At 47.2% G+C, this 23,709-nt stretch overlaps 1 protein-coding gene across 1 annotated transcript; it reads right to left on the reverse strand.

Annotated features, from left to right (window-relative positions):
• Nucleotides 1-4,937: 4,937 nt before the first annotated feature.
• Nucleotides 4,938-22,572, reverse strand: bloc1s4 (biogenesis of lysosomal organelles complex-1, subunit 4, cappuccino). The gene is made up of 5 exons (XM_060904037.1): nucleotides 22,099-22,572; nucleotides 15,841-15,912; nucleotides 15,627-15,728; nucleotides 15,396-15,530; nucleotides 4,938-6,375 (listed from the first exon to the last, which is right to left on the reverse strand). Exons 1-5 carry the CDS (start codon nucleotides 22,552-22,554, stop codon nucleotides 6,277-6,279), a joined length of 864 nt encoding a protein of 287 aa, XP_060760020.1. The 5' UTR covers nucleotides 22,555-22,572; the 3' UTR covers nucleotides 4,938-6,276.
• Nucleotides 22,573-23,709: the final 1,137 nt, after the last annotated feature.

A 23,709-nucleotide genomic window follows, 5' to 3' on the forward strand; every position in this document is an offset into this window, starting at 1 on the left:
CAGTGATTAATGTTTCAGCTGCAACAATTCTTTTCACCCAAACTGATGCAGCGAGTAGGGCGGCACGGTGGTGTAGTGGTTAGCACTGTTGCCTCACAGCAAGACGCTCCTAGGTTCGAGCCCAATGGCTGACGAGGGCCTCTCTGTGTGGCGTTTGCATGTTCTCCCCATGTCTGCATGGGTTTCCTCCGGGTGCTCCGGTTTCCCCCACAGTCCAAAGACATGCAGGTTAGGTTAATTGGTGGCTCTAAATTGACCGTGAATGTGAATGATTATCTCTATGTGTCAGCCCTGTGATGACCTGGCGACTTGTCCAGCATGTACCCCGCCTCTCACCCATAGTCAGCTGGGATAGGCTCCAGCTTGCCCGCGACCCTGTACAGGATAAGCGGTTATGGATAATGGATGGATGTGGTGAGTAGCTTCTCATTTCTTAAACAACCATGTCAGAAACTGTATCCTGTGGTCAAAAGACCTATTAGAGATTTTCTATGCTAACATAGCAATATGAAATACAAGTACACTATCTACTCAGGCATGTACTGTAATTAGTGCCCATAGCCATTAATTAATAACATATTCAATCTGCAATTTGCCCAAATTTACTATTTGTACTTCTGGTCAATGCTAAACTGCTTATCATTGCTGAGTACCTTGACAGTGCAATGACAAAGTTTCTTTTCTTTCTTGTATAAAAATATTTATCATGAGAGCAGAAGTCAAATATACACTTGCTACACGATCATTTATTTAAAAATGATCAGGACTTAGACACAGTCTCTGTTTTAAGTCTAGGTTGAAAACATATGTTTAGTCAAGCCTTTTGTTAATAGTTTTTATTAGGTAAAGGAGGAGATCTGGAGGATCCTCATGCACGGAGTGTTTTGGTAAACTGGGATGTATGGATGCTGTCAGTCCCCCACTCACTTGGGTTTGACGACGATGTAGTGGCTGTGTGCTTCATGTCCCAGGGCTCCCTCATGACTGTGTTACCTTCTGGCTCTCCCTTTTTAGTTATACTGTCATAGTTAGTTTCTTACTCTAAGTGACATTGGGCATACCAAACAACCTGTGTTTTCTCTCTCTCTTCTCCATGTCTCTTCCCTCTGTCTGTCCCTCTCTGAGTTACATGTTGATCCTGAGACACCAGTAAGATCCTGACCTCTTCTGCTCCTTGGACCTGCCTGATCCATCCTGATGCCCTACTTCTGGCTGGAGTCTCATCACGTCACTCCTGTAGAGGACGGCCCCATACGGACAGTTGAAAGTCGCACTGAGAAGACACTCTGGACATTTACAGTCATACTTTTATGGCTGAGAACTCCAGTCGACTTGCTAACTTTAGGACCGCAGGAGTCATGAACAGTTTTGCACTCAAGTTTCCATCAATGAACAGTTTATAACTTCAACAAAACAGACTTCATGTTAAACCTATAATGAATTTCCTGGTTACACAATTATACTTTGTGGCTCTATAGCGCACAGTTATAGAAGCAAGTTACTTATTATTGTGCTAAATGTTATCACCAAGATGAGGATGGGTTCCCTTATTGAGTCTGGTTCCTCTCGAGGTTTCTTCCTCATGTCGTCTGAGGGAGTTTTTCCTCGCCACCGTCACCACAGACTTGATCATTGGGGATAAAATTACAGTGGTATGCAAAAGTTTGGGCACCCCTGGTCAAAATTGCTGTTACTGTGAACAGTTAAGCAAGTTGAAGATGAAATGATCTCCAAAAGGCATAAAGTTAAAGATGACTCATTCCCTTTATATTTTAAGCAAAAACAATTTTTTATTTTCATCTTTTACATTTTCAGAATGACAAAAAAGGAAAAGGGCCCGAAGCAAAAGTTTGGGCACCCTGCATGGTTAGTACCTAGTAACACCCCCTTTTGCAAGTATCGCAGCTTGTAAACACTTTTTGTAGCCAGCTAATAATCTTTCAGTTCTTACCTGGGGGATTTTCACACATTCATCCTTGCAAAAGGCTTCCAGTTCTACAAGTTTCTTGGGCTCTCTTGCATGCACTGCTCTTTTGAGATCTATCCACAGATTTTCAATGATGTTTAGGTCGGGGACTGTGAGGGCCCGGGCAAAACCTTCAGCTTGTGCCTCTTGAGGTATTCCATTGTAGATTTTGAGGTGTGTTTTGGATCATCGTCTTATTGTCAGACCCATCCTCTTTTTAACTTCAACTTTTTTACAGATGGTGTGATGTTTGCTTTCAGAATTTGCTGGTATTTATTAAAATCCATGCTTCCCTCAACCAATGAAATGTGCCCTGTGCCACTGGCTGCAACACAACCCCAAAGCATGATCGATCCACACCCATGCTTCAGAGTTGGAGAGGTGTTCTTTTCCTGGAATTTGGCACCCTTTTTTCTCCAAACATACCTTTGCAGGCGGCACGGTGGTGTAGTTGTTAGCGCTGTCACCTCACAATAAGAAGGTCCGGGTTCGAGCCCCGTGGCCGGCGAGGGCCTTTCTGTGCGGAGTTTACATGTTGTCTGCGTGGGTTTCCTCCGGGTGCTCCGGTTTCCCCCACAGTCCAAAGACATGCAGGTTAGGTTAACTGGTGACTCTAAATTGACCGTAGGTGTGAATGAGAGTGTGAATGGTTGTCTGTCTCTATGTGTCAGCCCTGTGATGACCTGGCGACTTGTCCAGGGTGTACCCCGCCTTTCGCCCGTAGTCAGCTGGGATAGGCTCCAGCTTGCCTGCGACCCTGTAGGACAGGATAAAGCGGCTAGAGATAATGAGATGAGATGAGACATACCTTTGCACATTGTGGCCAAAAAGTTCTATTTTGATTTCATCAGTCCACAGGACTTGTTTCCAAAATGCATCAGGCTTGCTTAGATGTTCATTTGCAAACTTCAGATGCTGAATATTGTGGCTAGGACGCAGGAACGGTTTTCTTCTGATGACTCTCTCAAGAAGGTCATATTTGTTCAGGTGTTGCTGCATAGTAGAACAGTGCACCACCACTCCAGGGTCTGCTAAATCTTTCTGAAGGTCTTTTGCAGTTAAACAGGGGTTTTTATTTGCCTTTCTAGCAATCCAACGAGCAGTTCTTTCAGAAAGTTTTCTTCATCTTCCAGACCTCACCTTGATCTCCACTGTTAACTGCCATTTCTTAATAACATTACAATCTGAGGAAACAGCTACTTGAAAACACTTTGTTACGTTCTTGTAGCCTTCTCCTGCTTTGTGAGCATCAATTATTTTTTATTACCTCCGCCAAGGAGGTTATGTTTCCGGTAGTGTTGGTTTGTCTGTTAGGAAAAAAAGTTATGAACGGATTACTCTGAAATTTTTTCCAAAGGTGTGACTGGGCACAAGTAACAATCCATTAAATTTTGGTGGCGATCCAGATCACCTTCTGGATCCCGGATTTTTTTAAAAGGATTCTTGGAGGAGGTCTGCGCTCTCCAGTGCTTTTCTAGTTCAGAATGCGAGGGAGTTGCTTAGAGGAGCCCATGGCTGTTGATTTTAGGGACAAGTTTGAGGAGTCAGAGAATTTATACAGCTTTGAAATCTGCATCATCTGACCTTTCCTAACGAAGAATTTGAACAAGCCACAGCTCAATAAGCTAATTAAGGTTTGGAACCTTGGTTTAAAAAAAAAAAAGTTACCTGACAACTCAAATGTATTGGGGTGCCCAAACTTTCACATGGTGTTCCTTTTCTTTTTTTCACTCTCCAATTGTACACACAAAAAAAATAAATAAAAATACAAATCTTCCAGAAAACGCTGAAAAGAAATGTGTCGTCTTTACCTTTATGCCTTTTGGTGATCAGTTCATCTTCTGCTCACTTAACTATTCACAGTAACAGACATTTTCAGTAAGGGTGCCCAAACTTTTGCATGCCACTGTAGCTCATGTTTAAAGCTTTTAACTTTCTGTGAAGCTGCCTTGTGACAATGTCTATTGTTAAAAGCGCTTTAGAAATAAACTTGACTTCAAAATGCTTCACTATTTACATTGAGTTTCATTTTAATATGAGAATAATGTAATAAATTTAGTGTACACATTTTTCCTGCATCCTTTATCATATACAGGCAACATGCCGTCTGGAAATATCACCGTTGACCTTTGAGATCTTTGGTCACGTGATAGGTTTAAAGGAACAGTCCACCGTACTTCCATAATGAAATATGCTCTTATCTGAATTGAGACGAGCTGCTCTGTACCTGTCCGAGCTTTGCGCAACCTCCCAGTCAGTCAGACGCAGTCAGACGCGCTGTCACTCCTGTTAGCAATGTAGCTAGGCTCAGCATGGCCAATGGTATTTTTTGGGGCTGTAGTTAGATGCGACCAAACTCTTCCGCGTTTTTCCTGTTTACATAGGTTTATATGACCGGTGACATGAAACAAGTTCAGTTACATAAATTGAAACGTAGCGATTTTCTATGCTATGGAAAGTGCGCACTATAATGACAGGCGTACTAACACCTTCTGCGCGCTTCGGCAGCGCACTGATACGGAGCTCAGATATCAATGCGCTGCCGAAGCGCGCAGAAGGTGTTAGTACGCCTGTCATTATAGTGCGGACTTTCCATAGCATAGAAAATCGCTACGTTTCAATTTGTGTAACTGAACTTGTTTCATATCACTGGTCATATAAACCTATGTAAACAGGAAAAACGCGGAAGAGTTTGGTCGCATCTAACTACAGCCCCAAAAAATACCATTGGCCATGCTGAGCCTAGCTACATTGCTAACAGGAGTGACAGCGCGTCTGACTGACTGGGAGGTCGCGCAAAGCTCGGAGAGGTACGGAGCAGCTCGTCTCAATTCAGATAAGAGCATATTTCATTATGGAAGTACGGTGGACTGTTCCTTTAAAACCAGAACAAAAGAAAAAGAAACTGAAAGAAGAGCTTTGGGGAAAACTGCTTGCAAATGAACAAATGTAAATGCAGCCACTCAAGATGTCTGTTCTTCTGACAATATTGTTTACTTTTTATTATAAATAAATGTACATTCCTTACAAATCGAGTCATTAAATTAGCGAAATTAACAGTCAAGCTCACTGATCATCATAAGGATAAGCATAAAAAAAAAAGATTTACTCAAAACAGAAATAACCACAGATTTCCTTTCCTGTGGCCTGAAGAGGATAAAGTGGTAATTTACCGTATGAACAAGAAGCACAAGCAGCCGTGATGGTGGTGGTGGTGTTGTGTAAATAAATGCACACTTGAAATGAAATAAAGTTTGTTCAAGCTATGGTGTTAGTCATGTTAATGCAAAAAAAAAAAAAAAAAAAAAACTGGCAAAAAAAAAAAAAAAAGACCAAGATCAAAACATCACTATAAAAAATTTACACAATTTTAATTAAAAACCTCAAAGTCTTTCTAGCGTTTGCTATTAGGCATGTGTCGATAATCAGGTGTACAATATTTAACTTAAAGCATAAAATATAAACACGGTAGGAACAAAACATCTTCGTTCGAGGTGACATGACTGAATCCTTTAAACTCCCGAGACCTGACTTTCACGTTCAAATCCCTGTCGCTGTTACTAAAGAATTCAATACCAGTTAATTTTATGATTTAAGAAAAAATTAAACGTTTGCCAGGTTTGTACTGGATTTCATTTTTAATCCGTTGTGTAAAATTTATAGAGGTACTCGCGTCTACAGTTTAGACATAGTGTTTGATTTGTTGCTATGGAGAAAACTCTGCAAAGTAACCCTCAGTGCGGAACAAAATGTCCGGGTGGTGGGGTGGAGTCAGCCCTGATCTAGCTCCTCCTACCTGCATGGAGTTGAGCCAAAATTCAAGCTCGAGACAACTCCATGTGCTTCAGGTTTAATGCGAAGTTTGACGTTGTACAGTTGCATAAACCTCTGTGGAAGTCAGTCAGTCGTTACTATAGAAACGATAATAAGCGCGGTAGATTAGAGTGGGCGTGTTAATACAAACCTGGAATTTGTCTTGCAGCCGGAACTACCTTCCGAGATCCCGTTACAGAAAGCTAAGCTGTTTATGAAATTAGCGCGATGTGAATATTTGATATCGACACATGCCTGTTTGCTCGCATGTGTGAGTGAAAACAGCGACGTTTCCAAGAGAGGCACTTTAAACAAAAGTCCTTTAAAAACAAAAACTTTGTTATAAAACTAGCTGCCATCTAACGGTGTGCTAAAAGAGTGCTCGGCTGTGATCGGCGTTCTCAAGTCCCGCTTTGATATTGCTGTCGAAGTGGCCGTCTCGCTGCGACGCGCAGCTTGGACCTTTGGCGAGATTGACGCTACAGTGTTTTCCGTGATCACGGTTCTGGCTGAGTGGGGAAGAAATCCTCGGTCCTGAAGACGGTAGGAATCTCCTGGTGCTGCTGGGCTGCTGCTCGTTTGGGGCTGGATGGTTTCTGGATTTAAGAGAAAAAGCAAGACATGAAATCACAGCCACGGTTTATAACAATACTCCAATCCACACAGCGACAGTTAACCGTGGGGGAAACAGGAAATGCTTGGCTCATACAGCCTGGGTGCGACTCCACTACAGAAGACAAGACACATGGTACGGGGTGATAAAAGAGGACGTGCTCATGGAATCACGATCAAGGAGGAATTCCACGAGATGAACGGAGGAAGTGAATCCTGTTCTTGACGCCAGAACGTCAAGTACCAGGAATCAAATGATTAATTATACAGTGAAACGCGTCAAGACTAACGCCACATTAAACCAGAATAATCTCCATGGGAAGTCAGAGCTGGGAGAGACTGTGACAGGGTAGAGCTCAAAGTGAAATTCAAACGTTTTACCGGATATTCCAAGTGAGATAACTGGATCCTTTTGAGGAGAACACGTAAACATTTATCCTCAACACATTTTCTTTCAACTCTTAAATGATTTTTTTTTTTTAATTTGTCATCTTGGCCATTACTAGCTAGGAGTAAGGGTGTGATGTTAGCAAGCTGCTAATCATTTCATACACTGACATTTTGCATCCAGTACCTACCTACCATCCATCCATCCATCCAAACCCTGGGAGGGGCAGGGGGTGGCACCATTTGGATTTACATAAGCAAATACTTAAAGGAGAACTGAAGGCAAGTTTTTTATTATCAAAATTCTCTCATTTTATTAACAGGGATGTGATTTGGGGCTGGTGAAATTATCTGAAAATTTTAGCTGGGGGTCTGGGGGCCGCAGGCCCCCAGCTGGTCCAGGGCAGTGGCCTGGTGGGGGGACAAGGGGGGAAGCCCCCCTGAAGCTCCTGGGTTTTGGGGTTTTCTGACTTAAAAATTGTACTAAAATGGCAAGCAAACACACAAGAAAAAACTTGTCATGATTAACAAATTCAAGCCAATTTAATGGTCAACATGCAACTCTCACACACACACACTCTCTCTCTCACCCCCCCCCCCCCCCCCCCAAAGAACCAGCGCGAGCAGGGCCCGCTAGCCCCGCGCCTTGTGACGTAATTCGCCCCGAGGCGAGCCGCGGTTTTTCTCCAACCATTCCCAGCGGAACTTTTTTTTCACTATTCTGTCGATTTCTTTAACTCGATTTGCATCTTTACGCCTCGATCACGGAGGCTGCCATCTTTCAACTCTTTGTTTGAAGCGAGCTTACATACAGCTAACAAGCGCATTCATTGGTTGTTACAGAGCGATGAGCCAATCACGTACCTAGTTTCATCTCATTGACGTAATTACGTCATTTACGCAATTACGTCATTGAGATGAAACGAGGTACGTGATTGGCTCATCGCTCTGTAACAACCAATAAACGCGCTTGTTAGATAGCTGTACGTAAGCTCGCTTCAAACAAAGAGTTGAAAGATGGCAGCCTCCGTGATCGAGGCGTAAAGATGCAAATCCGAGGCTGCCATCTTTCAAACAAAGTCGGAACGAATAGGATACGAATGTGGATGAGGGAAAAATCGGAAAAAAAATTTTCAAGTTTTGAGGTGAAAAAAGCGGAATTCCGCGAATTCGCGGAAGAATCACATCCCTGTATTAAATATCGGAATGCATTTTTGATCGCTATTTTGTCGCTGCTATAGCAACTTATGAGTGTTTGAAATATGCTCTGTAATATATCAGTCCATATGTCAAAGCAACGGCCGTAAACAAGATTCGTTGAGACCTGTGCGAGACATCGTAGGAGGGAAGTAAAACGTACAGCGGAAATCAAAGTGACCGACATCTGCCAACGTTCCCTGTGTCCGAAATCGCTCACTCGTTCACTACTCCCTATATAGGGAATTACTATCAAGTCAACTTTGTCAAATATGCTATACATGCTCGACATACAGCACAGATGAAATATCAGTCCTCTCTGACCCACGGTGCAAACAGGCAATGCAATAAATAAAAATAGAATAATTGAAAAAAACAAACAACAATATAAGCAGTATAAACACTAGATAGGAACCAGACATAGACTAAACACTCAGACAAACAATACTATATAGAGGACTATATAATGAGTGCTGTCATGCCGTTATTTACGTCATTACTGTCGCACAATTAAAACGTGCCAGATCAGTCGGCTGGTGGGTTTCAAAATAATAAAATACATGCGTGTGTTTTTGTGATAAATCCATATTATACTGAGCGTATTTCCCACATTAATAAATACAAAGTACCTGCAGCTTTCAGTTCTTTTAAATCAAAGCTGAATTCTTTCATCTTTGCCGCTGCCTTTTATTAAATCAAATTTGAGACTTTTAATTTGATTTCTTTCAGCACGGACAGCACTACAAAACAGTGTCCCCACTATACAGTGCCCTATATAGTGAGTAGGGAGCGATTTCGGACACAGGGAGGGGTTGTCAAAAGACGCGCGCGCCCTCTTTCGAATGCTGACGTAATCAAGCCGGAAGTTTTGTTTGTTTTGATAGGAATCAGGAAAGTTTGAAAAAAGTAGGCATTAATCGTCATTTAAACTCGTTTTTGTGCAATATTTCGTTTGGAAAACAGTTTTCAAAATGGCGGCGCTGACACCTGGCTGACACTTCACGTTTCCAAGTCTCATGAAGATCGCGCGGATAAGCGACACCTGCCGTGGACCAAACGAACTAAATTCAACATGGATAAAAACCGAATTGGCCGATAAATATAATATTTAATTACAATTAGTTGCCAATACGAGTCACGATATAAAGGTGACTAAAACCGTAATTGAATAACACATTAATTAAGAAATACAGCAAATTTAAAAATGACTTCTGTTCCCCTTTAAGAGCCTTTGATTGGATAATTACTGCAGTGATTAATGTTTCAGCTGCAAGAATTCTTTTAGCCCGAACTGATGCAGTGAGTAGCTTCTCATTTCTTAAACAAACATGTCGGAAGGCGTATCCTGCGCTCATGGAAAAGATGTTACTGTGTTTCAGAAGGTCAAATTATTGGCCTGGATCAAGGAAAGAAAACAACTAAGGAGAGTTCCGAAATGACTGGACTTTGGTTAAGAACTGTATATCGCATTATTAAAACCTGGAAGGATAGTGATTTTCAACTTTGTGGGGGGGGAAAAAAAAATGTGGTTGGAAAAAAATCCAAAGATCCTGACTGATCACGATCAGAGATCACAAACACTTGAGGTTGAATCTTAAAACAAAAATCAACAGTAGAACTCATGGCTATGTAGTGAAATTAAGGGTGTATTCAGACCAGGATAGTTCGATAGTTCACTTGCTTTGGTCCGAAACAAATGTTTTTTTTTATTTTTTCATTTTGGTGCGGTTCGCTTTCACACTGTACATTTTAGTAAGCGGACCAAAAATCTGTCAACAAAGCCACGCGCCCTGAGGTCGTTCAGCTATTGGTCAGAGACGACACGCGCACAAAGCGTTAAGTTCAAAAGTAGTCACGGAGGATAGCGCTGATGAGCGCACATCATGTTGTGACAGTTCTGGCTCTTCATGCAAGTCGCTAGTACCGCCACTTTTTGAAAGAACGTCCCTGATTTTAATGTAGGTCTGACGGAGTTTCTTCACTTTTAGCCGACATTGTTCTGGGGAGCGCGTGAACCCCTTCTCCTTCATTTTCTCACTGAATACAGCAAACACGTCGGCATTTTTGTGTGTTCTCTCCAAAAGCTCAGATATGTGGACATCTGCCCATATATCCACAAGGGTACGCGTTTCTTCCTCGGCCCACGTTTGCCCCCTACTCATTTTTTGTACTCTGTAGTCTAGCCTACCACTGGTCTGAGTGACTGAACGACTGTTGTAAGGTTCCCTTGACAACCGAAACAGTGCTTGCACTTTGCGGTGGAGTGTCAAGACTCTGTTTCCCATAATGCTCGACAAACGACGGAAGCTCCCGAGGTACAAAAAAGCAAAACTGTCGGATTAGGTCCGGTCTGCTTTCACACCTCCAAAAGATCCGCACCAGAGTTCCTTTGGTCCGGACCGAGTCCGACCTTGCAGCTCGGTCTCGGTCCGCTTGTTTGGTCCGGACCAGAGTTCAGTGGTTTGTATTCAGACCAACCCAAAAGGTCCGGGCCAAGGGAAATTTGGTTCGTTTGGTCCGGACCAAACAACGTAGGTGTGAATACGCCCTAAGATCATTTCCACCCTCACAATGTGAGAGACCTCGCAGGATCGGGACTAAACAGCTGTGGAAACCACTTGTTATTGAGGCTGATCAGAAGAAAAGGTTTTAATTTGCTAAGGAACAAAGATTGGACTCTGGATGAATGGACAAAGGTCATGTGGTCTGATGAGTCCAGACTGACCCTATTCCTGAGTGATGGGTGTGTCAGGGTAAGAAGGGACCTGGCTAACATTACACGGGTCTATAGTTAAAATCAGTTCAGTATATCGAAAATATTTTAGCTGAAAATGGTTAAAAATAGTTTGTTTTCAGCAGAAAAAGGTGAAAATGTGCTTATGACTACACGGGCGGCTGTCTTTCTGACTGCTATATCACCATTTTACATCTCACCACACAAGGAGTCTATTACGGCACGCCTTTGGGGCCAAAACAAACGGGGAATACTCGCATTAACATGCAAACTGTTTTTTTTTTCCTTTTTGTTAAAACAAACATTGTCTTCATGACACAAAAGTCTGTGTGAATCTGGTAACTTTTCTGCATCCTTCCACTTTGGTGCTGGTGGAAACCTTGTTGCTTTACTGCCACCTACAGGTATGGCATAATCGCTCAAACAACACAGGACTGGAACCCAATGTGTTCTTCTGCTGTTGCATGCTGAGAAGCTTTTCTGCTCACCACGGTTGTAAAGAGTTGCTAGGAGTTACTATATCCTTCCTGGCCAATAAATAAATAAATAAAAAGCTCGAACCAGTCTGGCCATTTTCCTCTGATCTCTCTTATCAACAAGGCATTTGTTTCCACCCACAGAACTGTCCCTCACTCACGATGTTTTTCGCACCATTCTGTCTGTATAAAAACTCTCGAGACTGTTGTGTGTGAAACCCCCAGGAGATCTAGTCTGGCTAACGCGACTTCAAAGCTCTGCGAGCATTTGGTCTGGCAAAGATATTAAGCCCAACCGTTTCCCAAAGCGCGTGGTTGACCCGCCTCCCTGAAATGCCTCAGTTTGCTACTGGTCGAAGCCAGAAAAGGCTGTGACGAAGCTTAAACCAATCACATCACTCTTTCCTCTGACGTATGTGACGCGACAGAAACTGCTTGAGTAACAGGAAGAAGATAAATACCTCCAGGGCTGCTCTTTGCTCCATTTTCAATGAGAACTTCCCGTTGAATGCTTTCAATACAGCATCTACCGCTGTGTTAAAGGCTTGCCGCTGCTCCATGTTCGTAATGTTTCTAGTAAATGAAGTGCTTCCGGCATAGATTCTGTAAACAATCTATGGCTTCCGGTCGCAGTTCTACTACATCACTGCCTTGAACATGCCTCTACCCAGGGCCGATGGAGATGCTCAAAGTTGATTGGCTCCCGATTTTTCAGGAGCTTGGAAGAGCTGGAGATAGCTTGCCTTGCCAGACTAAGTTCGCAACAGGTCCTCGTGTTGCGTCACACTTAGGATGGGCGGGCCCAGGCTACAGGAGATCAGCACTTTCTGAAAACCTCAAACCAGCGGTCCATCTGGCTCAAACCAACACCCATGCCACAGTGAAAGAAAGTCACACTTTGAGATCACAGTTTTTTCCCCCCATTCTGATGTTTGAATGCAGTGAACATTAAAAGTCCCATGGCATGAAATTTTCACTTTCTGAGGTTTTTTAACGTTAAAATGAGCTCCTCTGACCTTCTTAAGTCACCCCAGTGGCTAGAAATTTCATAATGTATAAACCAAACTATGCCCACCCTTTGTCAACATTTGAGAATGGCGCGTCAAAATGGCGCGTTGATAGGCTCTTCCCTTTACTACGTCAGCAAGGGAGATGATCCCCACGCCCCCCTCTGGATTCCCACCCACTGTATGGATTGCCTGCCCAGCTCAAAAGTTGCCACCAAACATGGAAGTTGCGCTGTACATGGATGTGACAACACAGAAAGGAGTCTGTTTTTACTGCCGACGGGAGAGCCCCTGAAGACGCAGTGGCTTAATTTTATTTACTCCAATAATACGCCGTCGAGTCTACCTAAGACGGTGTATGTTTGTCGGAAGCATTTTCCTGAGGAATGTTTCCACAACTTGGGACAGTACAGGGCAGGTTTTGCACATCAACTGTCACTGAAGCCTGGGTCCGTACCAAGCATCCCTGCCGCATCAGCCACAAACACCGAACAAGTAAGTGTAGAACTGTTAAGTCGTTTTGCCGTGTTTTAAAATCGGTGCGTTAGCCTTGCAATGGCTACATTAGCTGTGCAGCTAACCGCTTCCTGCAGTTAGCCAGGTACTCTGCGCTACAAAACCAAAAAGCATGCAGCATGCTCTGTTATAATAGCCAATCAAAACAGTTTTTACAAACACACCCACATTCTTTTTTTTAAGTCACTCATTCATTTTATTTGTTTGTTTGTTCAGTAAAAACCCAAACATTTGCTGAATTTATTTTATTTCCTCGGGTCGCACCTTAATGACGTCAGCACGCGGTATTTTTCCTTTCGCGGTTTGTTCCTTCTCTCTCGCCGTAGTAAGACACCCACATCCGCTTGTTCTGACCCACTGGAGGTAGCGTCACAGTGCTGTTAGCCAATCAGAGGTTTGCACGTTTACATGTCATGAATATTAATGATAAGAGCTGAAATCCTGTCGCTCTCCCGCCACCCGCTCCTCCACCAAACTAGAACAGCCTGAAACAGGAGAACCACAGCATTTTTTTCACCAAAACCGGCTCACAGGGCATTCATTCATACTAGAGACCACCGCACAATTAATGAAAAAACCATGCCATGGGACCTTTAACTGAAGCTCTTCATTTGGGACTGGCTGATTCGAGAACTGCATCAAACAGCAGGTGGATGGGTGTTCCTAATAAAGTGGCTGGGGAGTGTATAATCCTAAGAATGTCTTTCGGGAGAAATTGAGCAGTCATACATAAGAATGAACAACTTCTGTGAAGTTGGCACCCCATATGATATGAATGAGAATGTGGCTAAAGGTATTTTTGATTCGTTTGGGCATCGTTTGTACACGCAAAATAAAAGTTTGTCCTCAAATTGTTTGAGAAATTAACCGTTAAATGTTTTAATGACGTTTTAATGACCTGGAACCCGATTAACACCCAAATGATTCCAAACATGTCCGAGTGTGTGTTTGTGTGCACAAATGAACTGAAAAATACTTTTATTCACGTTCTCCCAGGCTTGCAGTATTCGAGTCCGACTCATCTCATCTCATTATCTCTAGCCGCTTTATCCTTCTACAGGGTCGCAGGCAAGCTGGAGCCTATCCCAGCTGACTATATGGGCGAAAGGCGGGGTACACCCTGGACAAGTCGCCAGGTCATCACAGGGCTGACACATAGACACAGACAACCATTCACACTCACATTCACACCTACGCTCAATTTAGAGTCACCAGTTAACCTAACCTGCATGTCTTTGGACTGTGGGGGAAACCGGAGCACCCGGAGGAAACCCACGCAGACACGGGGAGAACATGCAAACTCCACACAGAAAGGCCCTCGCCGGCCCCGGGGCTCGAACCCAGGACCTTCTTGCTGTGAGGCGACAGCGCTAACCACTACACCACCGTGCCGCCCCGAGTCCGACTCGCGCCTTAAATTTTAAGAACTCGTGACTTGACTTGGACGTAAGCACTGATCACTCGGATTTTTTCTTTCTTTTTTGTAATGTGCCATAATAATTTGGCATAAGATATCTATAGCTACATTAATTTTATACTAATTTTCGTGCAAGAGAATGTACATTAACCTGTTCATACATCATGTTCAGGAACAAACTAACGTTAATGGCGCTAAAATGCCTGAAGAGAACACCTCTAGGATTGTCTGCTTTGCTGATACAGACTTCTCATGCAGTGGGAAAAAAAAATGCACTGCTCTGTGTTCCATATGTAGAAGAACTATCGAGGAGATGACGGGGACAACCTCGAACTTCAATAGTCATTTGGTAAGACTCCACCCAGAGAAGGAAGTGACACGCTATGTTCATTGCCCTGTTGATAGTGGGCGGGGCTTGCTGAGCAATGAACTAGCTCGTGTTAACCCTCTCATGTTATTTCCCCTGTTGATAGTGGGTGGGGCTTATTTACTGAACGATGAACTAGCTAGTGTCAATCCTCTGTCATGTTATTTGACCTGCTGATAGTGGGCGGGGCTTGCTGAGCGATGAACGAGCTAGTGTTAACTCTCATGTTATTGCCCTGTTGATAGTGGGCAGGGCTTGCTGAGTGATGAACTAGCTAGTGTTAACCCTCTCATGTTATTTTCCCTGTTGATAGTGGGTGGGGCTTGCTTACTGAGCGATGAACTAGCTAGTGTTAACCCTCTCATGTTATTTGCCCTGTTGATAGTGGGTGGGGCTTGCTTACTGAGCGATGAAGTAGCTAGTGTTAACCCTCTCTCATGTTATTTGCCCTGTTGATAGTGGGCGGGGCTTGCTGAGCGATGAATTAGCTTTTTATCTGTAGCCTATTAACTAAAATGGGGCAGTCGAGCAGGAACGTTAGTCCAACACAGTAGCAGAGACGTTTTCACATAAAGGCAGCAACAGCCACCGTCAAATGACGCGGATGGAGTCTTGTTCTCGGACTTGACTCGAAATTTTCTTTAACGACTTGGACTTGAACACTGGGGACTCGAGACTGGACTCGAGGTTTAGTGACTCGACTACGACGCTGCGTTCTCCTCATGTGTTGCTAAATTCACGAAGGTGAATAAACACCCTGTATCGCTGAACTGTTCGAGAAAGACACTTTATTCTCCAGAAACTCTTCCTTGTTACATAATATCCCCATCTCTCATAATGTTTACAGCACAGTTCACAGTAACGTCGTTATATAGTCAAACACCCTCTTTTCACATTACTTACATTTAAAAATCCCGAGACGTTCATTGTTCGGAAAATCTTTTTGAAAGCACCAGGTAGAGTCCGGGCTTCACTTTCGGCCTCGATGACTTGCTCCTCCATGAGACTCACGTTTGCTGCGACCATCTTCACAAAAGCCTTGAAATAAAACGGATATAAAAGACACACATGTAGGCAACACTGTTGAATATTAGCCGCTCATGTAGCACATCCTGTTATTTAACATACAAATACCTCCAGCTTATCGATTTTCCTGTAAATGTGTCTCATGTCCTCGGATTTTTTGTAAATCTGAGGCAGGCTGATGTTCACGATCTGAGAGGTGTCATTGCGAATCTGCACAAAAGGAATTATTTACAAACCATGTTGTGCTTCACTGTGATAACAACTGAATGAAATGGTTAAAAGTAACTATACAGGGAATTGCGTGTGTTTGTCATTAACTCACCATGTCCAACATCCCCACAAACTCGTCCACTCGGGTGAGCATTTCTTCCAGACTCTTCTCCAAACATAAGATCTGTGATGGACACAGAAGGGGACAAATCATAAATACAGCAGAGTGCGCAAGTAAAAGCTCCAGGGTGTTGCCCAGTCACGTTTTTGTTGCCTGGAAACTGACAATGCTTAAAAAGGTGGTAGCTAAAGTCATGTACAATACAATTCTTTCAATTTAATCTTGACATGTACTGTAGTATGGTACTACTATACTACCATAATACTACTATGATTGTACCTTACTACTAGTACTACCACCACCATCATCATACCATACTACCACTGCGACATACAATTAACACCATACCACTGCTCCTAGTACTACCATCACACCATACGTCTACAACAACAATATACTATACTCCCACCACACTACTACCAGACCATTGTGACCATAATACTACCATCACACTACCAATACAACAACCATCACACTACTACACAGTACTAATACCATCACCATCTAATATAACACGCCACTAGTACTGCCAGCACGCTCCCACCACAACAGAACACCATCACACTACCAGCACGCTCCCACCACAACAGAACACCATCACACTACCAGCACGCCCCCACCCCAACAGAACACCATCACACTACCAGCACGCCCCCACCACAACAGAACACCATCACACTACCAGCACGCTCCCACCACAACAGAACACCATCACACTACCAGCACGCTCCCACCACAACAGACCACCATCACACTACCAGCACGCTCCCACCACAACAGACCACCATCACACTACCAGCACGCTCCCACCACAACAGAACACCATCACACTACCAGCACGCTCCCGCCACAACAGACCACCATCACACTACCAGCACGCTCCCGCCACAACAGACCACCATCACACTACCAGCACACTCCCACCACAACAGAACACCATCACACTACCAGCACTCTCCCACCCCCAACAGACCACCATCACACTACCAGCACTCTCCCACCCCCAACAGACCACCATCACACTACCAGCACTCTCCCGCCACAACAGAACACCATCACACTACCAGCACGCTCCCGCCACAACAGAACACCATCACACTACCAGCACTCTCCCACCCCCAACAGACCACCATCACACTACCAGCACTCTCCCACCCCCAACAGACCACCATCACACTACCAGCACGCTCCCGCCACAACAGAACACCATCACACTACCAGCACGCTCCCGCCACAACAGAACACCATCACACTACCAGCACTCTCCCGCCACAACAGAACACCATCACACTACCAGCACGCTCCCGCCACAACAGAACACCATCACACTACCAGCACGCTCCCGCCCCAACAGAACACCATCACACTACCAGCACTCTCCCGCCACAACAGAACACCATCACACTACCAGCACTCTCCCGCCACAACAGAACACCATCACACTACCAGCACGCTCCCGCCACAACAGAACACCATCACACTACCAGCACTCTCCCGCCACAACAGAACACCATCACACTACCAGCACGCTCCCGCCACAACAGAACACCATCACACTACCAGCACGCTCCCGCCACAACAGAACACCATCACACTACCAGCACGCTCCCGCCACAACAGAACACCACCACACTACCAGCACTCTCCCGCCACAACAGAACACCATCACACTACCAGCACGCCCCCACCACAACAGAACACCATCACACTACCAGCACGCTCCCACCACAACAGAACACCATCACACTACCAGCACGCTCCCACCACAACAGAACACCATCACACTACCAGCACGCTCCCACCACAACAGAACACCATCACACTACCAGCACGCTCCCACCACAACAGAACACCATCACACTACCAGCACGCTCCCACCCCAACAGAACACCATCACACTACCAGCACGCCCCCACCACAACAGAACACCATCACACTACAAGCACTCTCCCACCACAACAGAACACCATCACACTACCAGCACTCTCCCACCACAACAGAACACCATCACACTACCAGCACGCCCCCACCCCAACAGACCACCATCACACTACCAGCACGCCCCCGCCACAACAGAACACCATCACACTACCAGCACGCTCCCGCCACAACAGAACACCATCACACTACCAGCACGCCCCCACCCCAACAGAACACCATCACACTACCAGCACGCTCCCGCCCCAACAGAACACCATCACACTACCAGCACGCTCCCGCCCCAACAGAACACCATCACACTACCAGCACGCTCCCACCACAACAGAACACCATCACACTACCAGCACGCTCCCACCACAACAGAACACCATCACACTACCAGCACGCTCCCACCCCAACAGAACACCATCACACTACCAGCACGCCCCCACCACAACAGAACACCATCACACTACAAGCACTCTCCCACCACAACAGAACACCATCACACTACCAGCACTCTCCCACCACAACAGAACACCATCACACTACCAGCACGCCCCCACCCCAACAGACCACCATCACACTACCAGCACGCCCCCGCCACAACAGAACACCATCACACTACCAGCACGCTCCCGCCACAACAGAACACCATCACACTACCAGCACGCCCCCACCCCAACAGAACACCATCACACTACCAGCACGCTCCCACCCCAACAGAACACCATCACACTACCAGCACGCTCCCGCCCCAACAGAACACCATCACACTACCAGCACGCTCCCACCACAACAGAACACCATCACACTACCAGCACGCTCCCGCCCCAACAGAACACCATCACACTACCAGCACGCCCCCACCACAACAGAACACCATCACACTACCAGCACGCCCCCACCCCAACAGACCACCATCACACTACCAGCACGCCCCCGCCACAACAGAACACCATCACACTACCAGCACGCTCCCGCCACAACAGAACACCATCACACTACCAGCACGCTCCCGCCCCAACAGAACACCATCACACTACCAGCACGCTCCCCCAACAACAGAACACCATCACACTACCAGCACGCCCCCACCCCAACAGAACACCATCACACTACCAGCACGCTCCCACCACAACAGAACACCATCACACTACCAGCACGCTCCCACCACAACAGAACACCATCACACTACCAGCACGCCCCCACCACAACAGAACACCATCACACTACCAGCACGCTCCCACCACAACAGAACACCATCACACTACCAGCACGCTCCCACCCCAACAGACCACCATCACACTACCAGCACGCCCCCACCACAACAGAACACCATCACACTACCAGCACGCTCCCACCACAACAGAACACCATCACACTACCAGCACGCTCCCGCCCCAACAGAACACCATCACACTACCAGCACGCTCCCCCAACAACAGAACACCATCACACTACCAGCACGCTCCCACCACAACAGAACACCATCACACTACCAGCACGCTCCCGCCACAACAGAACACCATCACACTACCAGCACGCTCCCACCCCAACAGAACACCATCACACTACCAGCACTCTCCCACCACAACAGAACACCACACTACCAGCACTCTCCCACCACAACAGAACACCATCACACTACCAGCACGCTCCCACCACAACAGAACACCATCACACTACCAGCACGCTCCCACCCCAACAGACCACCATCACACTACCAGCACGCCCCCACCCCAACAGAACACCATCACACTACTAGCACGCTCCCGCCCCAACAGAACACCATCACACTACCAGCACTCTCCCACCACAACAGAACACCATCACACTACCAGCACTCTCCCACCACAACAGAACACCATCACACTACCAGCACGCTCCCACCACAACAGAACACCATCACACTACCAGCACGCTCCCACCCCAACAGACCACCATCACACTACCAGCACGCCCCCACCACAACAGAACACCATCACACTACCAGCACGCCCCCACCACAACAGAACACCATCACACTACCAGCACTCTCCCACCCCAACAGAACACCATCACACTACCAGCACGCTCCCACCACAACAGACCACCATCACACTACCAGCACGCCCCCACCACAACAGAACACCATCACACTACCAGCACTCTCCCACCCCAACAGAACACCATCACACTACCAGCACGCTCCCACCACAACAGACCACCATCACACTACCAGCACGCCCCCACCACAACAGAACACCATCACACTACCAGCACGCCCCCACCACAACAGAACACCATCACACTACCAGCACGCCCCCACCACAACAGAACACCATCACACTACCAGCACGCTCCCACCACAACAGAACACCATCACACTACCAGCACTCTCCCACCACAACAGAACACCATCACACTACCAGCACGCTCCCACCACAACAGAACACCATCACACTACCAGCACGCTCCCACCCCAACAGACCACCATCACACTACCAGCACGCCCCCACCACAACAGAACACCATCACACTACCAGCACTCTCCCACCCCAACAGAACACCATCACACTACCAGCACGCTCCCACCACAACAGACCACCATCACACTACCAGCACTCTCCCACCACAACAGACCACCATCACACTACCAGCACGCTCCCACCCCAACAGACCACCATCACACTACCAGCACTCTCCCACCCCAACAGAACACCATCACACTACCAGCACGCTCCCCCAACAACAGAACACCATCACACTACCAGCACTCTCCCACCACAACAGACCACCATCACACTACCAGCACGCCCCCACCACAACAGACCACCATCACACTACCAGCACGCTCCCACCCCAACAGACCACCATCACACTACCAGCACGCCCCCACCACAACAGAACACCATCACACTACCAGCACTCTCCCGCCACAACAGACCACCATCACACTACCAGCACGCTCCCACCACAACAGACCACCATCACACTACCAGCACACCCCCACCACAACAGAACACCATCACACTACCAGCACGCTCCCACCACAACAGACCACCATCACACTACCAGCACGCTCCCACCACAACAGACCACCATCACACTACCAGCACTCTCCCACCACAACAGAACACCATCACACTACCAGCACGCTCCCACCACAACAGACCACCATCACACTACCAGCACTCTCCCACCACAACAGAACACCATCACACTACCAGCACGCCCCCACCCCAACAGAACACCATCACACTACCAGCACGCCCCCACCACAACAGAACACCATCACACTACCAGCACGCTCCCACCACAACAGACCACCATCACACTACCAGCACGCTCCCACCACAACAGACCACCATCACACTACCAGCACTCTCCCACCACAACAGAACACCATCACACTACCAGCACTCTCCCACCACAACAGAACACCATCACACTACCAGCACGCTCCCACCACAACAGACCACCATCACACTACCAGCACGCTCCCACCACAACAGACCACCATCACACTACCAGCACGCCCCCACCACAACAGAACACCATCACACTACCAGCACGCTCCCACCACAACAGACCACCATCACACTACCAGCACGCTCCCACCACAACAGACCACCATCACACTACCAGCACACCCCCACCACAACAGAACACCATCACACTACCAGCACGCTCCCACCACAACAGACCACCATCACACTACCAGCACGCTCCCACCACAACAGACCACCATCACACTACCAGCACTCTCCCACCACAACAGAACACCATCACACTACCAGCACGCTCCCACCACAACAGACCACCATCACACTACCAGCACTCTCCCACCACAACAGAACACCATCACACTACCAGCACGCCCCCACCCCAACAGACCACCATCACACTACCAGCACTCTCCCACCACAACAGAACACCATCACACTACCAGCACTCTCCCACCCCAACAGAACACCATCACACTACCAGCACGCCCCCACCCCAACAGACCACCATCACACTACCAGCACTCTCCCACCACAACAGAACACCATCACACTACCAGCACGCCCCCGCCACAACAGAACACCATCACACTACCAGCACGCTCCCACCACAACAGAACACTAATCCTATCATGCTACCACCACACCAGTATAGTACCAACACTATCATACTACTAACACTAGAGTACTGATACTGCCACCATAGTATTACCACAACACTCTGACATAGTACTAATACTACCACAACACTACTAATTCTGCCACCATGCTCCTGCTGCACAGTCCCAGGAGCTGAGGAACCCTGAGGAGCAACACAACACCGTGGGTGACACTTGCTCACCTCCTCGCCTGCGTCTGCTCGGATATAGGAGGAGTAACTGAGCGCAGTCTGTCTCAGGATCTCATCCTCCTGCTCATGGACGGGACTCTGGGCGGCTGCACCGTCCGGACCGGGACTCTGAGGCACGTCACCGCCGAAACTGGGACTTTCAGACACATTACCGGCGAAACTGGGGCTCCGGGAGGCGTTCAGTCCGAAGCTGGGGCTCTGGGAGACGTTCCCGTTGCTCAGGCCCTCGCTCAGCATGGACACAGTGCTGGTGCTTTGGGACACGATCCCGCTGTCTCGGCTCACCTCCTCGCTCGACTCCTCCAGCGGAGACAACACCGGCGCCCGGCCTAACCGATGCTCCATATCCGCATCCACGACTTTCCCTGGGGGCTTCTGGAATCGCAGTTCAGTCGTGTTTGTTGATGTTTCTCCAGCGCGAATCAGGCTCAGCTGGTACTTCCGCATTCATCACGTGACCTCAACCTTCCCCGGTACGGATCCTCATGAGGGTCTAAAAGGCTTGATTTGTTTGGTTTTGCATTTGCGTTTCAAATTGCCTCATCCTAATCCTGAATTTACTATCACCGTTTCTCCTACAAGGTTTCAATACTTGGCTAAAAATAAAATAAAAATACCAACTGATCCAAACGGGCCAGCAAAATAAACGTTTCTAGTTGTTGTTGTGTGTTTATTCATCAATTACTCCTTGGATTGTCCTGTATTTGGCTTCATCCATCCTTTCCTTTCCAAGACCCTTCTGAAGAAATAAATCTTCCCAACACACTGGTGTAGTGGTTCGCACTGTCGCCTCACAGCAAGAAGGTTCTGGGTTCGAGCCCAGTGGCCGGCGAGGGCCTTTCTGTGTGGAGTTTGCATGTTCTCCCTGTGTCCGTGTGGGTTTCCCTCACAGTCCAAAGACATGCAGGTTAGGCTAATCGGTGGCTCTAAATTGACTGTGCGTGTGACCTGGTGACTTGTCCAGGGTGTACCCAGCCTCTCACCCATCAACCAGCTTGTCTGCGACCCTGTAGAACAGGATAAGCGGCTAGAGATAATGGATGGATGCCGCCACCACCGTGTTTCTCATCTCATCATCTCTAGCCGCTTTATCCTGTTCTACAGGGTCGCAGGCAAGCTGGAGCCTATCCCAGCTGACTACGGGCGAAAGGCGGGGTACACGCTGGACAAGTCGCCAGGTCATCACAGGGCTGACACATAGACACACAACCATTCACACTCACATTCACACCTACGGTCAATTTAGAGTCACCAGTTAACCTAACCTGCATGTCTTTGGACTGTGGGGGAAACCGGAGCACCCGGAGGAAACCCACGCGGACACGGGGAGAACATGCAAACTCCACACAGAAAGGCCCTCGCCGGCCACGGGGCTCGAACCCGGACCTTCTTGCTGTGAGGCGACAGCGCTAACCACTACACCACCGTGCCACCCATGAAAATGGTGTAAAACTCTCATCTCATTATCTGTAGCCGCTTTATCCTGTTCTACAGGGTCGCAGGCAAGCTGGAGCCTATCCCAGCTGACTACAGGCGAAAGGCGGGGTACACCCTGGACAAGTCGCCAGGTCATCACAGGGCTGACACACAGACAACCATTCA

This window comes from Neoarius graeffei, chromosome 22 (genome assembly GCF_027579695.1).
Source record: "Neoarius graeffei isolate fNeoGra1 chromosome 22, fNeoGra1.pri, whole genome shotgun sequence".
NCBI classification, from domain to species: domain Eukaryota; kingdom Metazoa; phylum Chordata; class Actinopteri; order Siluriformes; family Ariidae; genus Neoarius; species Neoarius graeffei.

Excerpts from the sequence above, each read along its gene's own strand:
- bloc1s4 (XM_060904037.1), bottom strand. The coding sequence starts at position 22,554 with ATGCGGAAGTACCAGCTGAGCCTGATTCGCGCTGGAGAAACATCAACA. Across the intron at positions 15,913-22,098 it reads GAGCAGACGCAGGCGAGGAG|ATCTTATGTTTGGAGAAGAG; the intron begins GTGAGCAAGTGT and ends TGTCCATCACAG. Across the intron at positions 15,729-15,840 it reads TTGTGGGGATGTTGGACATG|ATTCGCAATGACACCTCTCA; the intron begins GTGAGTTAATGA and ends CCTTTTGTGCAG.